The sequence below is a fragment of the Mercenaria mercenaria genome, chromosome 19 (assembly GCF_021730395.1).
Source record: "Mercenaria mercenaria strain notata chromosome 19, MADL_Memer_1, whole genome shotgun sequence".
Classification (NCBI taxonomy): domain Eukaryota; kingdom Metazoa; phylum Mollusca; class Bivalvia; order Venerida; family Veneridae; genus Mercenaria; species Mercenaria mercenaria.
In genome coordinates, this window is record NC_069379.1 from 25,343,608 (window position 1) to 25,364,601 (window position 20,994).

Genomic DNA, 20,994 nt, shown 5'->3' on the forward strand with positions numbered 1-20,994 from the left:
ATTGACAAGGCTGTTGAATAGTGGAGCATTGCTGTCATGTTACAGCTCTTGTTATTTTTACAAAAGTAGCTGCATTGAATTCATTTATTGCAGAAATATAAGTTCCTTAAGAAAATATGTTTCAGAACATCTAGCTTGGGGCATTTCTTTGAAATAAATCATAGCTATTTTAATGCAAAAGTCAGACCACCATCTTATACCCGGTAAAATTAATACAATTCTGTTAGAAAAAAGAGACTAAAATTAGTTTTCCATTTCAGTTCCGAAGCCGTTCACTGAGATCAGTATGATGTTAAGAAAGCATGAACACAGTAACCTATCACAAATGAAGTAAGTACAACAAAATCATGTGTTGTGAAAGGAAGTGGAATACTTCTTAATGTTAAACCATTAGCCCGCTGGCGGCATGTGATTCTGCCTTTGCGACCAGTGCAGACCAAGATCAGCCTGCACTGTTTGCTATTCAGTCAGTAAACATTGAACACGCCTTCAAATAATAAATGGTACTGCCAGTACTGAATGAAAGACCGGTCCATTTTAGAAATTTAGCAGGGTAAAGGTTAATATAATACAAATCAAGTACTGTGGAACACAGCTTGCTCTAGCATCGATGGCACAAGCATCCTAGCTTGCATGAGCAATTCTTGAGGTCCCCGGCCATCTTCGTTTTTTCCTTGGGATCATTCAAAACTGGATAACTCAAGCATTCAGCTCATCCCCTTGTGACATGAATTGATTGGTGTTTTACTATGATAAAAAAAACTGTTCTAATTTTTGTGGCAAAGTACGTATCACATTGGTAGGCTACCTGAGTCAAAGGTTCAGGATGAGCAGTTAGTATACCCGGATGGTTGGTTATCTCTTGAGAATGTTTTAACAAAGATATCTTCTGTTCTAGAAGCACTGGCCAGAATTACACCACATTATTCTGTAGCATCCTTGTAAGGTTGTGATTCCACTTGACCCCTTTTAGGGGCCACCAGAGCTAAAAATAGAAAAACATTTAAAAAATTTCTTCTCATGAACCACTTGATGAATCTTCACGAAACTGGGTCTGTAAAGTCCCTGTATGGTTTTCTATAAATTTGTTTCAGATGGTTTCATTTGTCCCTTCTTGGGTAACCAGAGCTAAAAATAGAGAAACTTTTAAATAACTTCTTTTTATAACTCACTGGATAGCTGTTCACCAAACTCGGTCTCTAGCATCCTACCGTGGTTCTCTTTGAAGCTTGTTTAAATAGTTTCTCAGGGCCCCTAACAGAAAAACCTAGAAGCAACTTGTTCTCATGTAGTTGATGTATCTTCACCAAACTTAGTCTGTAGCATACTTGTATGGACTTCTCCAAAATCTTATTCAGTAGTTCTGCCTAGTCCCTTTCATTGGTGGCTGGAACTAAAGATACAAAAATCTTTAAACAACTTCTTCTCATAAACCATTTGAAAGATCATGTCTAAACTTTACCTATCTCGGCTTCATTCAAATGTTTCTGCCTGACTACATGTTTGGGGTGCCATAGCTTAAAATAGAAAAACCTTTGAACATCTTCTTTGTTACATTGTGGACACAGCTTTATCTGTAGCACCTTTGGTTTACCAGATTCAGTGTTGCTTTAGTAAGAGACCATGTGTTTATTTTACAGATATTTTAAGGTGCTAATACATGTGTTTATTTTTCAGATATTTTAAAGTGCAAATACATGTGTTTATTTTTCAGATATTTTAAGGTGCTAATACATGTGTTTATTTTCCAGATATTTTAAGGTGCTAATACATTTGTTTATTTTTCAGATATTTTAAAGTGCTAATACATGTGTTTATTTTTCAGATATTTTAAGGTGCTAATACATGTGTTTATTTTTCCAGATATTTTAAGGTGCTAATACATGTGTTTATTTTTCAGATATTTTAAGGTGCTAATACAAGAGATGCAGGTTAAGGTGGATCAGGGTTTCCTCAACAATGTTCTAGACTTGTTCAGTTCTGACCAAGAACCTTCTAGAGATCAAGAGGTAACATCTAAACAACACAGTTCATAGAACTTACATGTTTGTAAATAGAACTGGTACTGGTGCTTGGTATGTCACATGTGAATACATTTTCTTTCTATTCTACCTTGGTATTCTTCGGCCAGTAATTGCATACAGTTTATGTAATCAAGCAGAAGGTGTAGATTGTCATTATAAGTGGTCCCCTAAATACATTAAATTGTGAAAGAACTGATATTCAGTATATAAACTGCTGAATGAGATTGGATGGGATGAGAAGGATCTCAATTTTGAATTTGTATAAGATTTGTTTTTCATCAGTCTGACAGATTTATTTTTCATTTAAGTAAAATTCCAATCATTGTGATATTACAAGAATCTATTTGTTAGATAAAATAAAAAAGTCAACAAACGTATTGACATCATGCTTCTTAAGTATTGATATGTATTTTTAGTCTGAATTGTTTTGAAGTAAATTTGTTTGCTTTGTCCATCAGAAACAAATGTTAGAGGACGATATAGAGAGAACAGAGAAAGACCTGATCACAACAATGGGAGTGTCTCTTGCCAGTGAACAGAAAATGTTCTACGACTACCTACATCTCTCACCTATAAAGGTTAGGTTAAGCTGGCAATTATATTAAAATTGTTTCTCAAAATTTACTCAAGAGTCTTTCTACATCTCACAAACAGTTCGGTATTACCTATGAAATCTCAACTGACAAACTAGTTTATTATTGTAGGAAAACATTATAATGGATAAAGAAATATGAGTAACATCTATATTGTGATTGAAAGTCTGTACAGCTTCACTCAAACCTGATTAACTGCACTTGACAGCTTTAGTTAAATAGTTTACAGAATTTAAAAAGAGGTAATTCGAGCTACATGAATGTATATTTTTGACAGGTTCATCTCAGCTTTTCTCTACAAGGTGGTGGAGGTGGTGATGGGAAACCTACACAGTTACACTCCAATGTGATAAATGTGTTCTTGCAGTCAGTGGGTGTTGTACTGACAGACGTGCAGGATGTTGTCTTCAAGTAAGATTTGTTTCTCCTGATGTCATTTCTTGAACTAATTGTGTTCCTAATTTATTGACACTCTTTACTAGAGTAGTTTTTTCTAGTCTCCCTTCTTATCCAGATAGAATATGTGAGAACAATTCTTGTGACTCTTGTGTTGGAAATAGTTAAATCATATTAGTTTGTTTAAAAACCATAGTCCGCTAACATTTTTGTGCTGTAAAACTCAGGTTAGCAGACTATGTCTAACATGGCCGTCTGTTTAACAGCATAATTTTGCAACACAGTAAGGTTATTGTTTAAAATGATGGCAAAAATATTTATTCTATAGTGTATCATCTTTCAAATATTATTTCAAAATTTATTTTATCTATTTCAGGTTGGGTTTCTTTGAAAGACAACATACATTCTACAACAATAAAATGTTGATTGGAGAAATGACCACTCATTATGCTGGTCAGGTAAGTTATTGGATTAGCACTTTGTTAGATGCTCATATGTATTCTGTGATCTTACCAGGTAAATTACAGCATAATTAACACAAACCTTGTCGGAACTATTATGTAAAATTGTTAATAAATAGATTCAGGGCAATGCCTAGAATGTATTTCTTAAAGGGTAATATAGTCTAGATAAAATACCTTTTCAAGATAAAGTGGACAAAATTGGTGTGTGTTTAACCCTTACCCTGCAAAATTTCTAATTTCTATAATGAACTTGTCCATCATTCAATTTGGACAATACCATTAACAGTTAAGGTTAAAGGGCTGCTTACTAAAAATATACTGACTGATTGGGGAACAGTGCAGATCTTGATCAGACATCATGGATGTGCAGGTTGATCATGATCGACACTGGTAGCAAAGGCAGAATCAGTTGTGTCCAATATGATACGTGTTATGTGGTTACAGAGTCTACTAACAGTTGTTAGAATAATTGAACTATGTAATGTTACTTAGATACTGCTGAAAATATTGCTCAACCTAATAAAACAGTTTTCAAGAGACGGAAAAGCAGAAGTTTCCAAAAACCATTGTCCCGGGTGTATACAGTTTTTTTCTATGGAAAACATTGCTGCAGTTCAGACAAAAATGGTGACAGTGGTACTGGTTAGTGATTATATTTTCTCTGGTTGAAGACAAGTATGGGAAGGCAACAGTTTGTTGGAAACTCATGCTGAAGTATTCAGACTAAATTTAGACAGCTGAACAAATAAAGTTGTTTTTTTGTATAGATATTTCAGGGTTATTTAATGTAAAACTTATTTCATTCAGGCAATAAAACAGATGTATGTGTTAGTACTTGGACTAGATGTTTTAGGAAATCCGTTTGGACTGTTACGAGGTATGGCAGAGGGCCTGGAAGATCTCTTCTATGAACCATACCAGGTAAATAGATAAATCACTTCCCAAGTATGTAACAACTGATGAAATACTGTTTTATGAGTGAGATATACCAGGTAATTCATATTGCTACCTGTATATAACTCAGTGTGAGGGATATAGCTTTGCTGATTTCCTTATACATTTTTTTCTTTCTTTCACATAAAATGGGATGAAACTTATAATCATGTCTTGTTCTTTATAGTATATTTCCCAATTGAATTTTATGATGTTGTGCTGCAGATAATAAAATGAAATGCAAGTTTATACCTTGTGCTTCTTTGTAATGTCATACACCTTTGATGTCATTTTCTTTAAGCACATTCTGTTTGCTGCGCTGAGGCAAAATGTGTATTTCAATTTAAATTAGTATAAAATGAAAAGAAAATTTGTTTTTCTTAGTTATGTAATATATCTCACCTCAAAATGAGACAGTTTTCACATTTTCACTTGTGCTACGTGATAAGCGTAGAAGTTATCCCACTTTTCAGTGAGATATATTCCATATTCCCACAACAATCAAATATCCTCAGTGACTTAAATATAGACTCAATCTCATAATTTTGTAACGGTTTTGTCAATTTGTCATCCCTCACGATCTATCATAAGGGCTCTATCATTAAAAGACAATGGACCTTTTACTGTCATATTTTATTTCTTTCTCCTCATTATTCATTCCTTTACGTTAAAATAAGTCCAATTACAAAACTGATCAATTTTACAGGGTGCCATTCAAGGTCCTGAAGAGTTTGCAGAAGGTCTAGCGTTGGGGGTCAGAAGCTTGTTTGGACATGCTGTTGGTATGTACAGTATAGTATAGTGCTTTAAAAGACAGGGATAAGTCATGTCATACAATTATAATTATTCACAGTGTAGTGCTTGATAACTGCATAGATGAGTGAGTCATAGCATACAATACTCATTCACAGTGTAGTGCTTGAGAACAGCTCAGATGAGTCATGTCATACAATACTCATTCACAGTGCTCATTCACAGTGTAGTGCTTGAGAACAGCTTAGATGAGTCATGTCATACAATACTCATTCACAGTGTAGTGCTTGAGAACAGCTTAGATGAGTCATGTCATGCAACACTCGCTCACAGTGTAGTGCTTGAGAACAGCTTAGATGAGTCATGTCATACAATACTCATTCACAGTGCTCATTCACAGTGTAGTGCTTGAGAACAGCTTAGATGAGTCATGTCATGCAACACTCACTCACAGTGTAGTGCTTGAGAACAGCTTAGATGAGTCATGTCATACAAGACTCATTCACAGTGCTCATTCACAGTGTAGTGCTTGAGAACAGCTTAGATGAGTCATGTCATGCAACACTCACTCACAGTGTAGTGCTTGAGAACAGCTTAGATGAGTCATGTCATGCAATACTCATTCACAGTGTAGTGCTTGAGAACAGCTTAGATGAGTCATTTCATGCAACACTCATTCACAGTGTAGTGCTTGAGAACAGCTCAGATGAGTCATTTCTTGGAATACTCATTCACAGTGTAGTGCTTGAGAACAGCTTAGATGAGTCATGTCATGCAACACTCACTCACAGTGTAGTGCTTGAGAACAGCTCAGATGAGTCATGTCATGCAATACTCATTCACAGTGTAGTGCTTGAGAACAGCTTAGGTGCGTCATTTCATGCAACACTCATTCACAGTGTAGTGCTTGAGAACAGCTCAGATGAGTCATTTCTTGCAATACTCATTCACAGTGTAGTGCTTGAGAACAGCTTAGGTGAGTCATTTCATGCAATACTCATTCACAGTGTAGTGCTTGAGAACAGCTCAGATGAGTCATTTCTTGCAATACTCATTCACAGTGTAGTGCTTGAGAACAGCTTAGATGAGTCATTTCTTGCAATACTCACTCACAGTGTAGTGCTTGAGAGCGGCTCAGATGAGTCATTTCTTGGAATACTCATTCACAGTGTAGTGCTTGAGAACAGCTTAGATGAGACATGTCATACAATACTCATTCACAGTGTAGTGCTTGAGAACAGCTTAGATGAGACATGTCATAGAATACTCATTCACAGTGTAGCGCTTGAGAACAGCTAAGATCAGTCATGTCATGCAATACTCATTCACAGTGTAGTGCTTGAGAACAGCTTAGATGAAACATGTCATAGAATACTCATTCACAGTGTAGTGCTTGAGAACAGCTCAGATGAGTCATTTCTTGCAATACTCATTCACAGTGTAGTGCTTGAGAACAGCTCAGATGAGTCATGTCATACAATACTCATTCACAGTGTAGTGCTTGAGAACAGCTGAGATGAGACATGTCATAGAATACTCATTCACAGTGTAGTGCTTGAGAACAGCTTAGGTGAGTCATGTCATGCAATACTCATTCACAGTGTAGTGCTTGAGAACAGCTTAGATGAGTCATTTCATGCAACACTCATTCACAGTGTAGTGCTTGAGAACAGCTTAGATGAGTCATGTCATACAACACTCATTCACAGTGTAGTGCTTGAGAACAGCTTAGATGTGTCATGTCATAGAATACTCATTCAAAGTGTAGTGCTTGAGAACAGCTCGGATGAGTCATTTCATGCAACACTCATTCACAGTGTAGTGCTTGAGAACAGCTTAGATGAGTCATGCAATACTCATTCACTGTGTAGTGCTTGAGAACAGCTTAGATGAGTCATGTCATGCAACACTCACTCACAGTGTAGTGCTTGAGAACAGCTCAGATGAGTCATGTCATGCAATACTCATTCACAGTGTAGTGCTTGAGAACAGCTTAGATGTGTCATGTCATAGAATACTCATTCACAGTGTAGTGCTTGAGAACAGCTTAGATGAGTCATTTCATGCAACACTCATTCACAGTGTAGTGCTTGAGAACAGCTTAGATGAGTCATGTCATACAACACTCATTTACAGTGTAGCGCTTGAGAACAGCTTAGATGAGTCATGTCATACAACACTCATTTACAGTGTAGTGCTTGAGAACAGCTCGGATGAGTCATTTCATGCAACACTCATTCACAGTGTAGTGCGTGAGAACAGCTTAGATGAGTCATGTCAGAGAATACTTATTCACGGTGTAGTGCTTGAGAACAGCTCAGATGAGTCATTTCATGCAACAGTCATTCACAGTGTAGTGCTTGAGAACAGCTCAGATGAGTCATGTCATACAACACTCATTCACAGTGTAGTGCTTGAGAACAGCTTAGATGAGTCATGTCATACAACACTCATTTACAGTGTAGCGCTTGAGAACAGCTTAGATGAGTCATTTCATGCAATACTCATTCACAGTGTAGCGCTTGAGAACAGCTTAGATGAGTCATTTCATGCAATACTCATTCACAGTGCACTGCTTGAGAACAGCTTAGATGAGTCATTTCATGGTTAGATGAGACATGTCATAGAATACTCATTCACAGTGTAGTGCTTAGAAACAGCTTAGATGAGTCATGTCATACAATACTCACACACAGTGTAGTGCTTGAGAACAGCTTAGATGAGTCATGTCATAGAAAACTCACTCACAGTGTAGTGCTTGAGAACAGCTTAAGTGAGTCATGTCATACAATACTCATTCACAGTGTAGTGCTTGAGAACAGCTTAGGTGAGTCATGTCATACAATACTCATTCACAGTGTAGTGCTTGAGAACAGCTTAGATGAGACATGTCATAGAATACTCATTCACAGTGTAGTGCTGGATAACCCCTTAGATGAGTCATGTCATACAATACTCATTCACAGTGTAGTGCTTGAAAACAGCTTAGTTGAGTCATGTCATAGAATACTCACTCACAGTGTAGTGCTTGAGAACAACTTAGATGAGACATGTCATAGAATACTCATTCACAGTGTAGTGCTGGATAACCCCTTAGATGAGTCATGTCATACAATACTCATTCACAGTGTAGTGCTTGAGAACATCTTAGATGAGTCATGTCATACAATACTCACAGTGTAGTGCTTGAGAACTGCTTAGATGAGTCATGTGATACAACACTCATTCACAGTGTAGTGCTTGAGAACAGCTTAGATGAGACATGTCATAGAATACTCATTCACAGTGTAGTGCTTGAGAACAGCTTAGATGAGTCATGTCATACAACACTCATTCGCAGTGTAGTGCTTGAGAACAGCTTAGATGAGACATGTCATAGAATACTCATTCACAGTGTAGTGCTGGATAACCCCTAAGATGAGTCATGTCATACAACACTCATTCACAGTGAAGTGCTGGATAACCCCTTAGATGAGTCATGTCATACAACACTCATTCACAGTGAAGTGCGGGATAACCCCTTAGATGAGACATGTCATAGAATACTCATTCACAGTGTAGTGCTGGATAACCCCTTAGATGAGTCATGTCATACAACACTCATTCACAGTGTAGTGCTTGAGAACAGCTTAGATGAGACATGTCATATAATACTCATTCACAGTGTAGTGCTTGAGAACAGCTTAGATGAATCATGTCATACAACACCCATTCGCAGTGTAGTGCTTGAGAACAGCTTAGATGAGACATGTCATAGAATACTCATTCACAGTGTAGTGCTGGATAACCCCTTAGATGAGTCATGTCATACAACACTCATTCACAGTGAAGTGCTGGATAACCCCTTAGATGAGTCATGTCATACAACACTCATTCACAGTGAAGTGCTGGATAACCCCTTAGAAGAGACATGTCAAAGAATACTCATTCACAGTGTAGTGCTGGATAACCCCTTAGATGAGTCATGTCATACAATACTCATTCACAGTGTAGTGCTGGATAACAGCTTAGATGAATCATGTCATACAATACTCATTCACAGTGTAGTGCTGGATAACAGCTTAAATAAGACATGTCATACAATACTCATGTCATACAGCACGCGTTCACAGTGTAGTGCTTGATAAGGGTTTAGATGGGACATGTAACCAAGATAAAACTTTCCTTATTCATAAAATTCTTGTTTTTCCTAGACTACAGTTAATAGATAATTTCTAAAATGAATTATTTTCTGAAGCTTATAACAACTGTTTTGTTTTTTATTAGCTCATCTGATTTTTTGGAAAAAAAATGATGAGTTATTGTCATCACTTGATCGGTGTCGGTGTCTGCTGTTTAGGTCAGCTTTTCTCATAAACTATCAAAGGTATTGCTTTGAAACTTGCAACAGTTGTTCACCATCAATAGCTGACCCTGCACTGGAAGAAACATAACTCCATCCTGCTTTTTGCAAGAATTATGGCCCCTTTCGGACTTAGAAAATATCAGATTTCTTGGTTAAGTTTTATGTTTAGGTAAACTTTTCTCATAAACTATCAAAGCTATTGCTTTAAAACTTGCAACACTTGTTCACTATCATAAGCTGACCATGTACAGCAAGAAACATAACTCTGTCCTGATTTTTGCAAGAATTATTGCCCCTTTTGGACTTAAAAAATATCAGATTTATTGGTTAAGTTTTATGTTTAGGTCAGCTTTTCTCCTAAACTAATCAAGCTATTGCTTTGAAACTTGCAACAGTTGTTCACCATGATAAGCTGACTCTGTACATCAAGAAACATAACTCCATCCTGCTTTTTGCAAGAATTATGGCCATTTTTGGACTTAGAAAATCATGTGTAGAACAATTTTTCTATTATACAAAAAAAATTCAGATGAGCGTCAGCACCCACAAGGTGGTGCTCTTGTTTCAAGGTGGCACTGTGGGAGCCATTTCCTTGCCTTGTGGAACTTACAGATTATTTATTTCAGAACTGACAGTAAATGACGAGTGCCAACTATCTTTATTGTTATAAGCAACCTTTTTGTTTTGCTAGGTGGCGCTGCAGGAGCTGTTTCCCGGATCACAGGAACCCTTGGTAAAGGTCTTGCAGCCCTGACATTAGATGATGAGTACCAAAAGAAGAGAAGAGAAGCAATGAATAAAAGACCAGCAAATGTTGGTGAAGGTTTCGCTAGAGGGGGAAAAGGTCTTGTCATGGTATGAATCATTGGTTTGCAATTCTCATCAACAAACTGTATTGTTTCTTACTGTACCCCTGACAACAAAGCTGTAAGGTGGGTGTACTGGTTTCAGGTTGTCTGTCTTTCTGTCCATCTGTCCCCAGACACAATCTTGTGCACACCATCTCTCCTCATTCCCTTGACACAGTTTAATGAAACTTCACACAAGTGATCAGTAACAACAGTAGTTATGCATGGGGCATGTTAGGTTCTTTCAGAAAAACATTTGCAGAGTTATGGAACTTTGATTTTTTGTTACAACACTATATACATAGACACAGTCTTGTGCGCACCATCTCTCCTCATCCCCTTGATACAGTTTAATGAATCTTAATACAAGTGATCAGCAACAAAAGAAGTTGTGCATGGGGCATGTTAGTTTCTTTTAGAAAAAAAAATTGCAGAGTTATTGGACTTTGACTTTTTCACTGTACTATATATACAAAAGTCATGTACATAGAGTCTGCATATGCAATCTGGTGCGCGCCTAATCTCCTACACCCATGCACACAATTTAATGAAACTTCACACAAGTTATCAGTAACAACAGTGTGCATGGTGAAACTTCACACAAGTTATCAGTAACAACAGTGTGCATGGTGAAACTTCACACAAGTTATCAGTAACAACAGTGTGCATGGTGAAACTTCACACAAGTTATCAGTAACAACAGTGAGCATGGTGCATGTTAGGTTCTTTCAGAAAATTGTTTTGCAGAATTACAAGACTTTGATTTTTGTTACTATACTATATACCTAGAGTCTACATATGCAGTCTTGTGCGCATCTAATCTCCTGAACCAATGCACAAAATTTAATGAAACTTGATTCAAGTGATCAGTAGTAACCCTAGTTGTGCATGGTACATGTTTGGTTCTTTCAGAAAAAAATTCTGCACAGTTATGGGACATTGTTTTTTTTTAACATACAATATACATACTGTCTGCATATGCTTGTGTGCGCCTAATCTTCCGAACCCTTGCACACAACTTAATGAAACTTCGCACAAGTGAGAAGTACCAGCAGTAGTTTTGCATGGGGCATGTTAGGTTCTTTCAGAATTTTTTTTGCAGAGTTACGGGGCTTTGTTTTTTGTTACTACATGATATACATAGACACAATCTTGTGTGTACCATCTCTCCTCATCCCTTTGACACAGTTTAATGAAACTTCATACAAGTGATCAGTAACAACAGTAGTTGTGCATGGGGCATGTTAGGTTCTTTCAGAAAAAAAAATTGCAGAGTTATGGGACTTGCAGTTTTTTACTGCACTATATATGCATAGAGTCTGCATATGCAATCATGTGCCCAGCTAATCTCCTGAACCCATGCACACAATTTAATGATGGTGCATGTTACGTTCTTTGAGATGAATATTCTGCAGAGTTACGGTACTTTGATTTTTGTTACTATACTATATACATACAGTCTATATACATACATTATGTCAGTGCATGTGGGGGAAGGAGGTTACATTCATCACCTTTAGTGATAGCTCTAGTGTTCAAATTGTGTTTAAAATTGCACAGTTTAAGAGCAGGGCTGGATAAATACTTTGTAAGAATCTTGTCCTGCAGGATGAGCTGCCTAGAATGTTGTCCTGCAGGATGAGCTGCCTAGAATGTTGTCCTGCAGAATGAGCTGCCTAGAATGTAAGAATGTTGTCCTGCAGAATGAGCTGCCTAGAATGTAAGAATGTTGTCCTGCAGAATGAGCTGCCTAGAATGTAAGAATGTTGTCTTGCAGAATGAGCTGTCTAGAATGTAAGAATGTTGTCCTTCAGAATGAGCTGCCTAGAATGTAAGAATGTTGTCCTGCAGAATGAGCTGTCTAGAATTTTCACATATTCTTCTACACTTCATACTCATCCTGCAATCCACTAAGGAAAACAATTTTTAGCTCGACTATTCATAGAATAGTAGAGCTATTGGACTCACCCATGCATCGGCGTCCGCGTCCCGATTTGGTTAAGGTTTTGTATGTAAGCTGGTATCTCAGTAACCACTTGTGGGAATGGATTGAAACATCACACACTTATTCACTGTGATAAACTACTTACACTGCACAGGTTCCATAACTCTATTTTGCTTTTTTACAAAATTATGCCCCTTTTTCGACTTAGAAATTCTTGGTTAAGGTTTTGTATGTAAGCTGGTATCTCAGTAACCACTTGTAGGAACGGATTGAAACTTCACACACTTATTCACTGTGATAAACTGACCTACATTGCACAGGTTCCATAACTCTATTTGGCTTTTTTATGAAGTTATGCCCCCTTTTCGACTTAGAAATTCTTGGTTAAGGTTTTGTATGTAAGCTGGTATCTCAGTACACACTATTGGGAATGGATTGAAACTTCACACACTTGTTCACTGTCATGATCTGACATGCACTGTATAGGTCCCATAACTCTTCTTTGCTATTTTTTCAAAATTATGTCTCTTTTTCGACTTAGCAGTTTTTGGTTAACTTTTTGTATGTAAGCTGGTATTTCATTATCCGCTGACGGGAAAGGATTGAAACTTCACGCACTTGTTCACTTTATGAGCTGATAAGCACTGTGAAGGTTCCATAACCCTTTTTCCCATTTTTACAAAATTATGCCCCTTTTTCGACTTTTGTATTCATTCAATTGACAAGGCTGTTGAATAGTCGAGCGTTGCTGTCCTCCGACAGCTCTTGTTATCATCGGCATCTATTTTAAGGTTGTGTGAAAACTTTACATATCTGAATGTATTCATGGTCTATTGAGAGTCCTGCTAATGCAATCATAATGCAGTATCGTAATTCAGTTGGCTTGATAGGAGTCGCAAGCAAAAAATCAACTTCCAGTTGGATCTTTTTGATTCCTGAATTCTGCATTGCTCATGTTTTTAGCCATCTGATTTTTTGAAAAAAAAATGATGAGTTATTGTCATCACTTGATCGGTGTTGGCGTCGGCGTTGCCTGGTTAAGTTTTATGTTTAGGTCAGCTTTTCTCCTAAACTATCAAAGCTATTTCTTTGAAACTTGCAACAGTTGTTCACCATCAATAGATGACCCTGTACAGCAAGAAACATAACTCCATCCTGCTTTTTGCAATAATTATTGCCCCTTTTGGACTTAGAAAACAGATTTCTTTGTTAAGTTTTGTGTTTAGGTCAGCTTTTCTCCTAAACTATCAAAGCTATTGCTTTGAAACTTGCAGCACTTGTTCACCATCATAAGTTGACTCTGTACAGGAATAAACATAACTCCAGCCTGCTTTTTGCAAGAATTATGGCCCCTTTTGGACTTAGAAAATATCAGATTTCTTGGTTAAGTTTTATGTTTAGGTAAACTTTTCTCCTAAACTATTTAAGCTATTGCTTTGAATCTTGCAACAGTTGTTCACCATCATAAGCTGACTCTGTACAGCAAGAAACATAACTCTATCCTGCTTTTTGCATGAATTATGGCCCATTTTGGACTTAGAAAATCATGGGTAGGACAATATTTCTATATACAGAGACAAAAAAAATCAGATGAGCGTCTGCACCCGCAAGGTGGTGCTCTTGTATTAGATTTGTCATATTTTTTGTAAGTCAATTCTACTGGTTTTTAGGAGTTGACAAGACTTAGTGGATTTGTCAGGCTGTGAGGAAATAGTATCTAGCCTCTTTTTTCAGTAATTCAATGTTATTTCAAAATCAGATAGTTCAAGCAACATTTTGGATACATACTGTACTGAAGTCCTCCAGTTCAGAGGGTAGTTTAAGTAAAAACCATCAGCACTCGTGGATGACAAATTTTCATGGATTTCATTGTTATACTCCAAACAACAAATAAACTGTCTGTTCATTCTATCATACCTGTTTGAAAAACATGACTTTATGTCCCCAAGAAGAAGCCATTCTTGCTGAAAGCATGACATTTTATGCTATTTTACTTTAGTATTAAAGTGCCTAGCCTGAAGATTTCCTTGTTATACCCTCACAAAATGAAGTTTGGGTTTGTGGGGATATATAGGAGTAAGCTTAGGTCAGTAGGTCAGTCCGTCCATTGGTGGACAATAACTCATTAAAGACTTGACAGATTTAAATAATTTTTGGTGCACATGTGTAACATTCTAAAATACAGGTCAAGTTCGACTCTGAGGTCAAAGGTCAAGGTGATAATTACCTGGAACAGTTAAACGGTTTCTGGATGAAAACTTAGGAATGCTTGGGCCAAGGATCATAAATTTTAGTACACAGGTGTAACATCATAAAATGCAGGTCAAATTTGACAATGAGGTCAAGGGTCAAGGTCACAGTGACCCGAAACAGTTACACAGTTTCCGGATGAAAACTTGAGAATGCTTGGGCATAGGATCACGAAACTGAATAGGGAGGTTGATCATGGCCAGCAGATGACCCCTATTGATTTTGAGGTTCGACTTTGACATTGGCTTAATTCTGTGACAAGGCCGTATTGTTTGGGTAGAAGTTGTCACTCCTGTGACAGCTCTAGTTTAGCTAGCAATTATTTGTATTTAACAAAAAAGTTTCAGGAGCACCCCTATACTTAAGATTAAAATGAATGTTTAATTTGTTAGCTCACCTGAGCACGAAGTGCTCAAGGGTGAGCTTTTGTGGTCAGTGACTGTCCAGCGTCATACGACGTCTGTCAACACCTCCCAGCCTAAACCACCTGTCCAATTTTGATGACACTTCACAGGAATGTTCCTTGCATGATCCTCATTAAAAATTAGTCAAAGAAATTAGTTCCATACAGAACTCTGGTTGCCATGGCAACTGAAAGGAAAAACTTTTAAAATCTTCTTGTCTAAAACCACAGTAGCTAGGGCTTTGATATATGGTATGTGGCATCATTTAATGGTCCTTACCAAGTTTTGCACACCCATCTTAAAACTGACTTTCAGTGACCATGAATGTGACCTACTGACCTACTTTCTTAATATTTTAGCATCAGTTTGACATTTGAATCATGTAGCTCATATTACTCGGGTGAGCGATCCAGGGTCATAATGACACTCTTTTTTCAGGGTGTGTTTGATGGCGTTACTGGAATTGTTAGAAAGCCAATAGAAGGAGCAAAGAAAGAAGGTGTTGAGGGATTCTTTAAGGGTGTTGGAAAGGGGCTGGTTGGCGTGGTAACAAGGCCTACAAGTGGAGTTGTTGACTTTGCCAGTAGCTCATTTGAAGGAATCAAAAGGTTAAATATGCTCTTGTGTTATAAGTCTGTTTTGCAATTTAATATTTCAAAGATTTAATACTTTGAACTTGCTATCAGCTATTAGTTTGCTGTACCTGTTGATTGTGATTTTTTAATGAAACATGCACACACGTCTGTAACATAGCTCAGTGACATATTTAGTAGGATTTTTAAAAATGAATTTTATATAATTTTATTCAGTACTCTTTTTCAAGTGTTGATGAAAATAAGAGTTGAATATAAAAATTGTCTGTCTAAAATGAGAGATAATTCTCTTAACTCAAGTAAATCTTTTTAAAATAATATGGATTATAATAATGTTATTGAACAGCTTTGAATGTAAAAAATTATTACATACTCACTTTTACTCTCCATTAAGTTACAATGGAACCAGAAATGTAGAAACGCCTGTTTTGGAAAAATGAGAGGTATGTGATGGCGCATATGTCTGTCTGTCTTTTCATCATGTTGTGTCCGGAGCATAACTTTATAACCATTAAAGGTATTGACATTAAACTTGGCATATAAGAAGACGGCAATAAGATGATGTGCAGAGTTTTTGAATGGCTATGTAGGTCAAAGGTCAAGGTCACAAATTTAGCTCAGAGGTCAAAATTGTCCATCATATTTTGTGTCCAGAGTATAATTAAATAACCATGCAAGGTGTTGACTTTAAACTTGGAATGATGGTAGACGGCGATGAGACCACAAGTAGTCCAGGTCTGTAGGTCAGAGGACAAGGTGTCACAAATTGAGCTAAAAGATCAAATTTGTCTGTTTTGTTTCCTGTCCAATGCATAACTTATAGCCGTTTAAGATCAAACATAGGACGTAGTTAGGTGGTGATGAGGCGCTGTGCAGAGTGCATGAACCAGGGTGATAGGTCAAAGATCAAGAGCATAACATAAAATCTATTAAAGGTATTGACTTAAAACTTGGAATATAGGCAGGTGTTGATACAGACTGCAACAATTTACATTGCAAGTCCCCCACACTCCACTTTTCATTTAGCTTCTTGTCCTTTAGTATTGTAGTAATATGTCACCCACCCGCACCACCACATGCCAAAAAATTATTTTGCTTCTTCTTTAAATTTTGCTTCTGTCCTCCTCTGATATTACCGTTCAGGCATATATTTCCTGGCTTGGTGAAGCTCTTGTTCCATATTGCTGTCTGAATTTCATATGAGGGTGTGCACAGAACTTGTGCATATTTGTCGATACAAATGTAATAACCTATAAATATTATTTAGTAATACAATTTTGAACCCACTATTAAATCAATTGTGCACATCATATGAAAAGGATTGGGTAAATACCAAACTCACCTGAGTCAGTAATTTATGAGAAAAAACGGGAGAAAATGAAATTATTACATATTCATTTTCGTTCCCTGTTCAGTAAAAGTGGTACTGATGCCTGAATGTCATATCGGGTGAGTGACCTAATTAAATGTGTGGTTGCGTTAATTGTTTTATTTATTTCAGCATTGACAATTCAGGCTATTGAACAAATTCATAATATTTACCTTACATTTATACATGTAGGTAAGTATGTAATAAAAAGGTTATTATCTTTGCATTGGGAAGAATCTTACGCTCCTGAAGATTAGCAAAATTTCCGCTGCAGAACTTGTGCATATTTCCCAATACATATTTAATAACCTATCAATATAAGGGCTAGTACAAAAAATTAGTGCCTTTATCGGATTCAGGTATTTATATGGAATTGAAAAATAAAAAGTAATCGGGTGACTTCATATCTTATTAATAGTCCTCTTGCAGTCATATTGGCACTAAGCGTTTAGTGTCTGGTCAGTACAACCACCATCTGACAAATTGCAAGTCAAAATATGAAACTGTTTCTTAACTTTAATGCTAAGGATTATGCATTAATCTATAAGATTTTTTAAAAATATTTCAGGATAGCAGAAAATGTTGGAGAAATTCATCGTTTACGTCCACCACGGAGGTTCCATAAAGATCATGTGATCAGACCTTACAATGAGGCCGAGGCTGCGGGTTTTGCAATATTAATGGTAAAGGAAAATTTGTCATTTCATGTGAAGATATATTTTGTTCCTTTCTGTTGCCTGTGTATGGTGATGATAATGTATGGTAAAGTACAGTAAGGTTTATACAGGTCTGAAAACTTAAAATCTTTACCATTTGTGTTTGAAAATATGCTGTAAGACTTTAAAGCTGAATTTAAACATAATCAGAGACTTATTTTAAACAACTTTAGTCACAAATATTTTCTGTCATAAATAGATAAGTATACTTTGTGTCTGCTAGATGCTATTCTGTATGTTTGAAGCAAGTGTGGCAGAGTTTTAATCTTGCATCTAACCTGAAATGATTTATGCAGTTGTCTATTATACTAAAATGGTAATCATTCGAAATGTTAGCTAAGTATAAATGATGTAGATTTATGGAAGAGTAGGGAAGGTGTACTAAGCGAACACATATATTTGTATGTTGATTTATAAATACATTGTCATCTGGGTTTCCACGGCTGCATGGTTAAAGTAGCAGAGTTTGAATCATTTAACCCTCAACACTTTTGTTTGTAACTTTGCTTAGAGTATGGAATTCTTTGAAGTGAGGCCATCCAGTTGGTTTACAGGTCAGCAGTTTTACTCGGGTGCCGCCCATGCCTGCAATAATGCCCTGAATGGGTATACACATCAAAAACAAACAAAAACTAAATGCACTTTCATTTTCAGGAAACGGAGAAAGGCAAATACTTCAAGACAGATGACTATGTAGCTCATACTGTAGTGACTAAAGATCAGAAAAATGTCTTCTTGGTTACAAACAAGTATGTCACTTACTATTAGCTCGACTATACGAAGTATAAGGAGAGCTATCCTACTCGACCCCGCGTCAGCGTCTTTCCGCGTCCCCACCTTGGTTAAAGTTTTCTTACACTTTCGCTTTTTTCAACTTATCTCTGTAATTACTTGATGGATTTGATTCAAACTTAAAATAGTTATTCCTCATCATCACCCACATCATCTTGTATAAGGGCCATAACTCTGGCACCAATATTTCCTGATTTATCTCCCCTTTCCACTTAGTTTTTAAGGTTAAAGTTTTGATGCACTTTCACTCTATCTCTGTTATTACTGAATGGATTTGATTCAAACTTAAAATAATTGTTCAACATCATCACCCACATCATATGACACAAGATGCATAACTCTGGCGCAAATTTTTCATGAATTTCCCCCTTTTTACTTGGAATTTCAGGTTAAAGTTTTGATGCACTTTCACTCTATCTCTGTTTTTACTGAATGGATTTGATTCAAACTAAAATAGTTGTTCAGCATCATCACCGATGCCATATGACACAAAGTGCATAACTCTGGCGCCAATTTTTCATGAATTATTCCCCCTTTTTGCTTAGAATTTCAGGTTAATGCACTTTCGCTCTATCTCTGTTATTACTGAATGGATTTGATTCAAACTTAAAATAATTGTTCAACATCATCACCCACATCATATGACACAAGATGCATAACTCTGGCGCAAATTTTTCATGAATTATTCCCCCATTTTACTGGGAATTTCAGGTTAAAGTTTTGATGCACTTTCACTCTATCTCTGTTTTTACTGAATGGATTTGATTCAAACTAAAATAGTTGTTCAGCATCATCACCTATGCCATATGACACAAAGTGCATAACTCTGGCGCCAATTTTTCATGAATTATTCCCCCTTTTTGCTTAGAATTTCAGGTTAATGCACTTTCGCTCTATCACTGTTATTACTGAATGGATTTGATTCAGGCTTAAAATAGTTGTTCAACATCATCACCCACATCATTTGACACAGGATGCATAACTCTGGCACCAATTTTTCATGAATTATTCCCCCTTTTTACTTAGAATTTCAGGTTAAAGTTTTAATGCACTTTCACTCTATCACTGTTATTACAGAATGGATTTGATTCAAACTTAAAATAGTTGTTCAACATCATCACCCACATCATTTGACACAAGATGCATAACTCTGGCACCAATTTTTCATGAATTATGCCCCCTTTTACTTAGAATTAAAGGTTAATTTTGATACATTTTCACTATATCTCAGTTATTATTAAATGCATTTGATTCAAACTTGAAGTAGTTGTTCCACATTATCACCCACATCATATGACACAAGATGCATAACTGTTGCACCAATATTTTATTAATTATGCCCCCTTTTTGCTTAGGTGATACTTATTTAGTGTTTTGATACGCCTTTTCTGTACCTCTCTTTTACTTAATGTTTTTGACACAGACTCAGGCAATTGTGCAATATCTTCATTCACCATTGGAGTTAATAAACACTCAGTGACAGCTCCAGTTTCCTCAGATGTGCCCAGTTTCACTATCCAGCATCGAAATAGTCGAGCACGCTGTCTCCTGTGACAGCTCTTGTTATCCCCCGACGAAAGTCGGAGGGATATAGTTTTGGCGTTGTCCTTCCGTCCGTCCGTCCGGAGCCATATCTAGGAAATGGTTGGGAATATTTATTAGCTCACATGTCACTTTGTGACAAGGTGAGCTTTCGTGATCGCGCAGCGTCCGTCATCCGTTGTCCGTGCGTGCGTCCTTCCGTGCGTGAGTAAACTTTTGCTTGTGACCACTTTAGAGGTCACATTTTTCATGAGATCTTTATGAAAGTTGGTCAGAATGTTCATCTTGATGATATCTAGGTCAGGTTTGAAACTGGGTCACGTGCGGTCCAAAACTAGGTCAGTAGGTCTAAGAATAGAAAAACCTTGTGACCTCTCTAGAGGCCATACTTTTCAATGGATCTTCATGAAAGTCAGAATGTTCATCTGGATGATATCTAGGTCAGGTTTGAAACTGGGTCACGTGCGGTCCAAAACTAGGTCAGTAGGTCTAAGAATAGAAAAACCTTGTGACCTCTCTAGAGGCCATACTTTTCAATGGATCTTCATGAAAGTCAGAATGTTCATCTGGATGATATCTAGGTCAAGTTCGAAACTGGGTCATGTGCCATCAAAAACTAGGACAGTAGGTCAAATAATAAAAAACCTTGTGACCTCTCTAGAGGCCATATTTTTCATGGGATCTGTATGAAAGTTGGTCTGAAAGTTCATCTTGATGATATATAGGTCAAGTACGAAACTGGGTCACATGCGGTCCAAAACTAGGTCAGTAGGTCTAAAAATAGAAAAAGCTTGTGACCTCTCTAGAGGCCATACTTTTCAATGGATCTTCATGAAAGTTGGTCAGAATGTTCACCTTGATGATATCTAGGTCAAGTTCGAAAGTGGGTCACGTGCCCTCAAAAACTAGGTCAGTAGGTCAAATAATAAAAAAAACCTTGTGACCTCTCTAGAGGCCATATTTTTCATAGGATCTGTATGAAAGTTGGTCTGAATGTTCATCTTGATGATATCTAGGTCAAGATCGA

The 20,994-nt window shown here is 36.9% G+C and overlaps 1 protein-coding gene across 11 annotated transcripts in view; it reads left to right on the forward strand.

Moving 5' to 3' along the window:
- The window catches only part of LOC123542107 (intermembrane lipid transfer protein VPS13A-like), a 227,438-nt gene that overhangs the window by 191,354 nt on the left and 15,090 nt on the right, over positions 1–20,994 (forward strand). For all 11 annotated transcript variants that reach the window (XM_053531671.1, XM_053531674.1, XM_053531680.1 and 8 more), the window contains 11 exons: positions 261–330; positions 1,901–2,009; positions 2,483–2,602; positions 2,895–3,028; positions 3,390–3,471; positions 4,285–4,398; positions 5,117–5,192; positions 10,200–10,363; positions 15,394–15,563; positions 17,486–17,600; positions 18,288–18,382. In XM_053531671.1, coding sequence (XP_053387646.1) covers positions 261–330; positions 1,901–2,009; positions 2,483–2,602; positions 2,895–3,028; positions 3,390–3,471; positions 4,285–4,398; positions 5,117–5,192; positions 10,200–10,363; positions 15,394–15,563; positions 17,486–17,600; positions 18,288–18,382 — 1,249 coding nt within the window. The remainder of the gene's footprint in view (positions 1–260; positions 331–1,900; positions 2,010–2,482; positions 2,603–2,894; positions 3,029–3,389; positions 3,472–4,284; positions 4,399–5,116; positions 5,193–10,199; positions 10,364–15,393; positions 15,564–17,485; positions 17,601–18,287; positions 18,383–20,994) is intronic.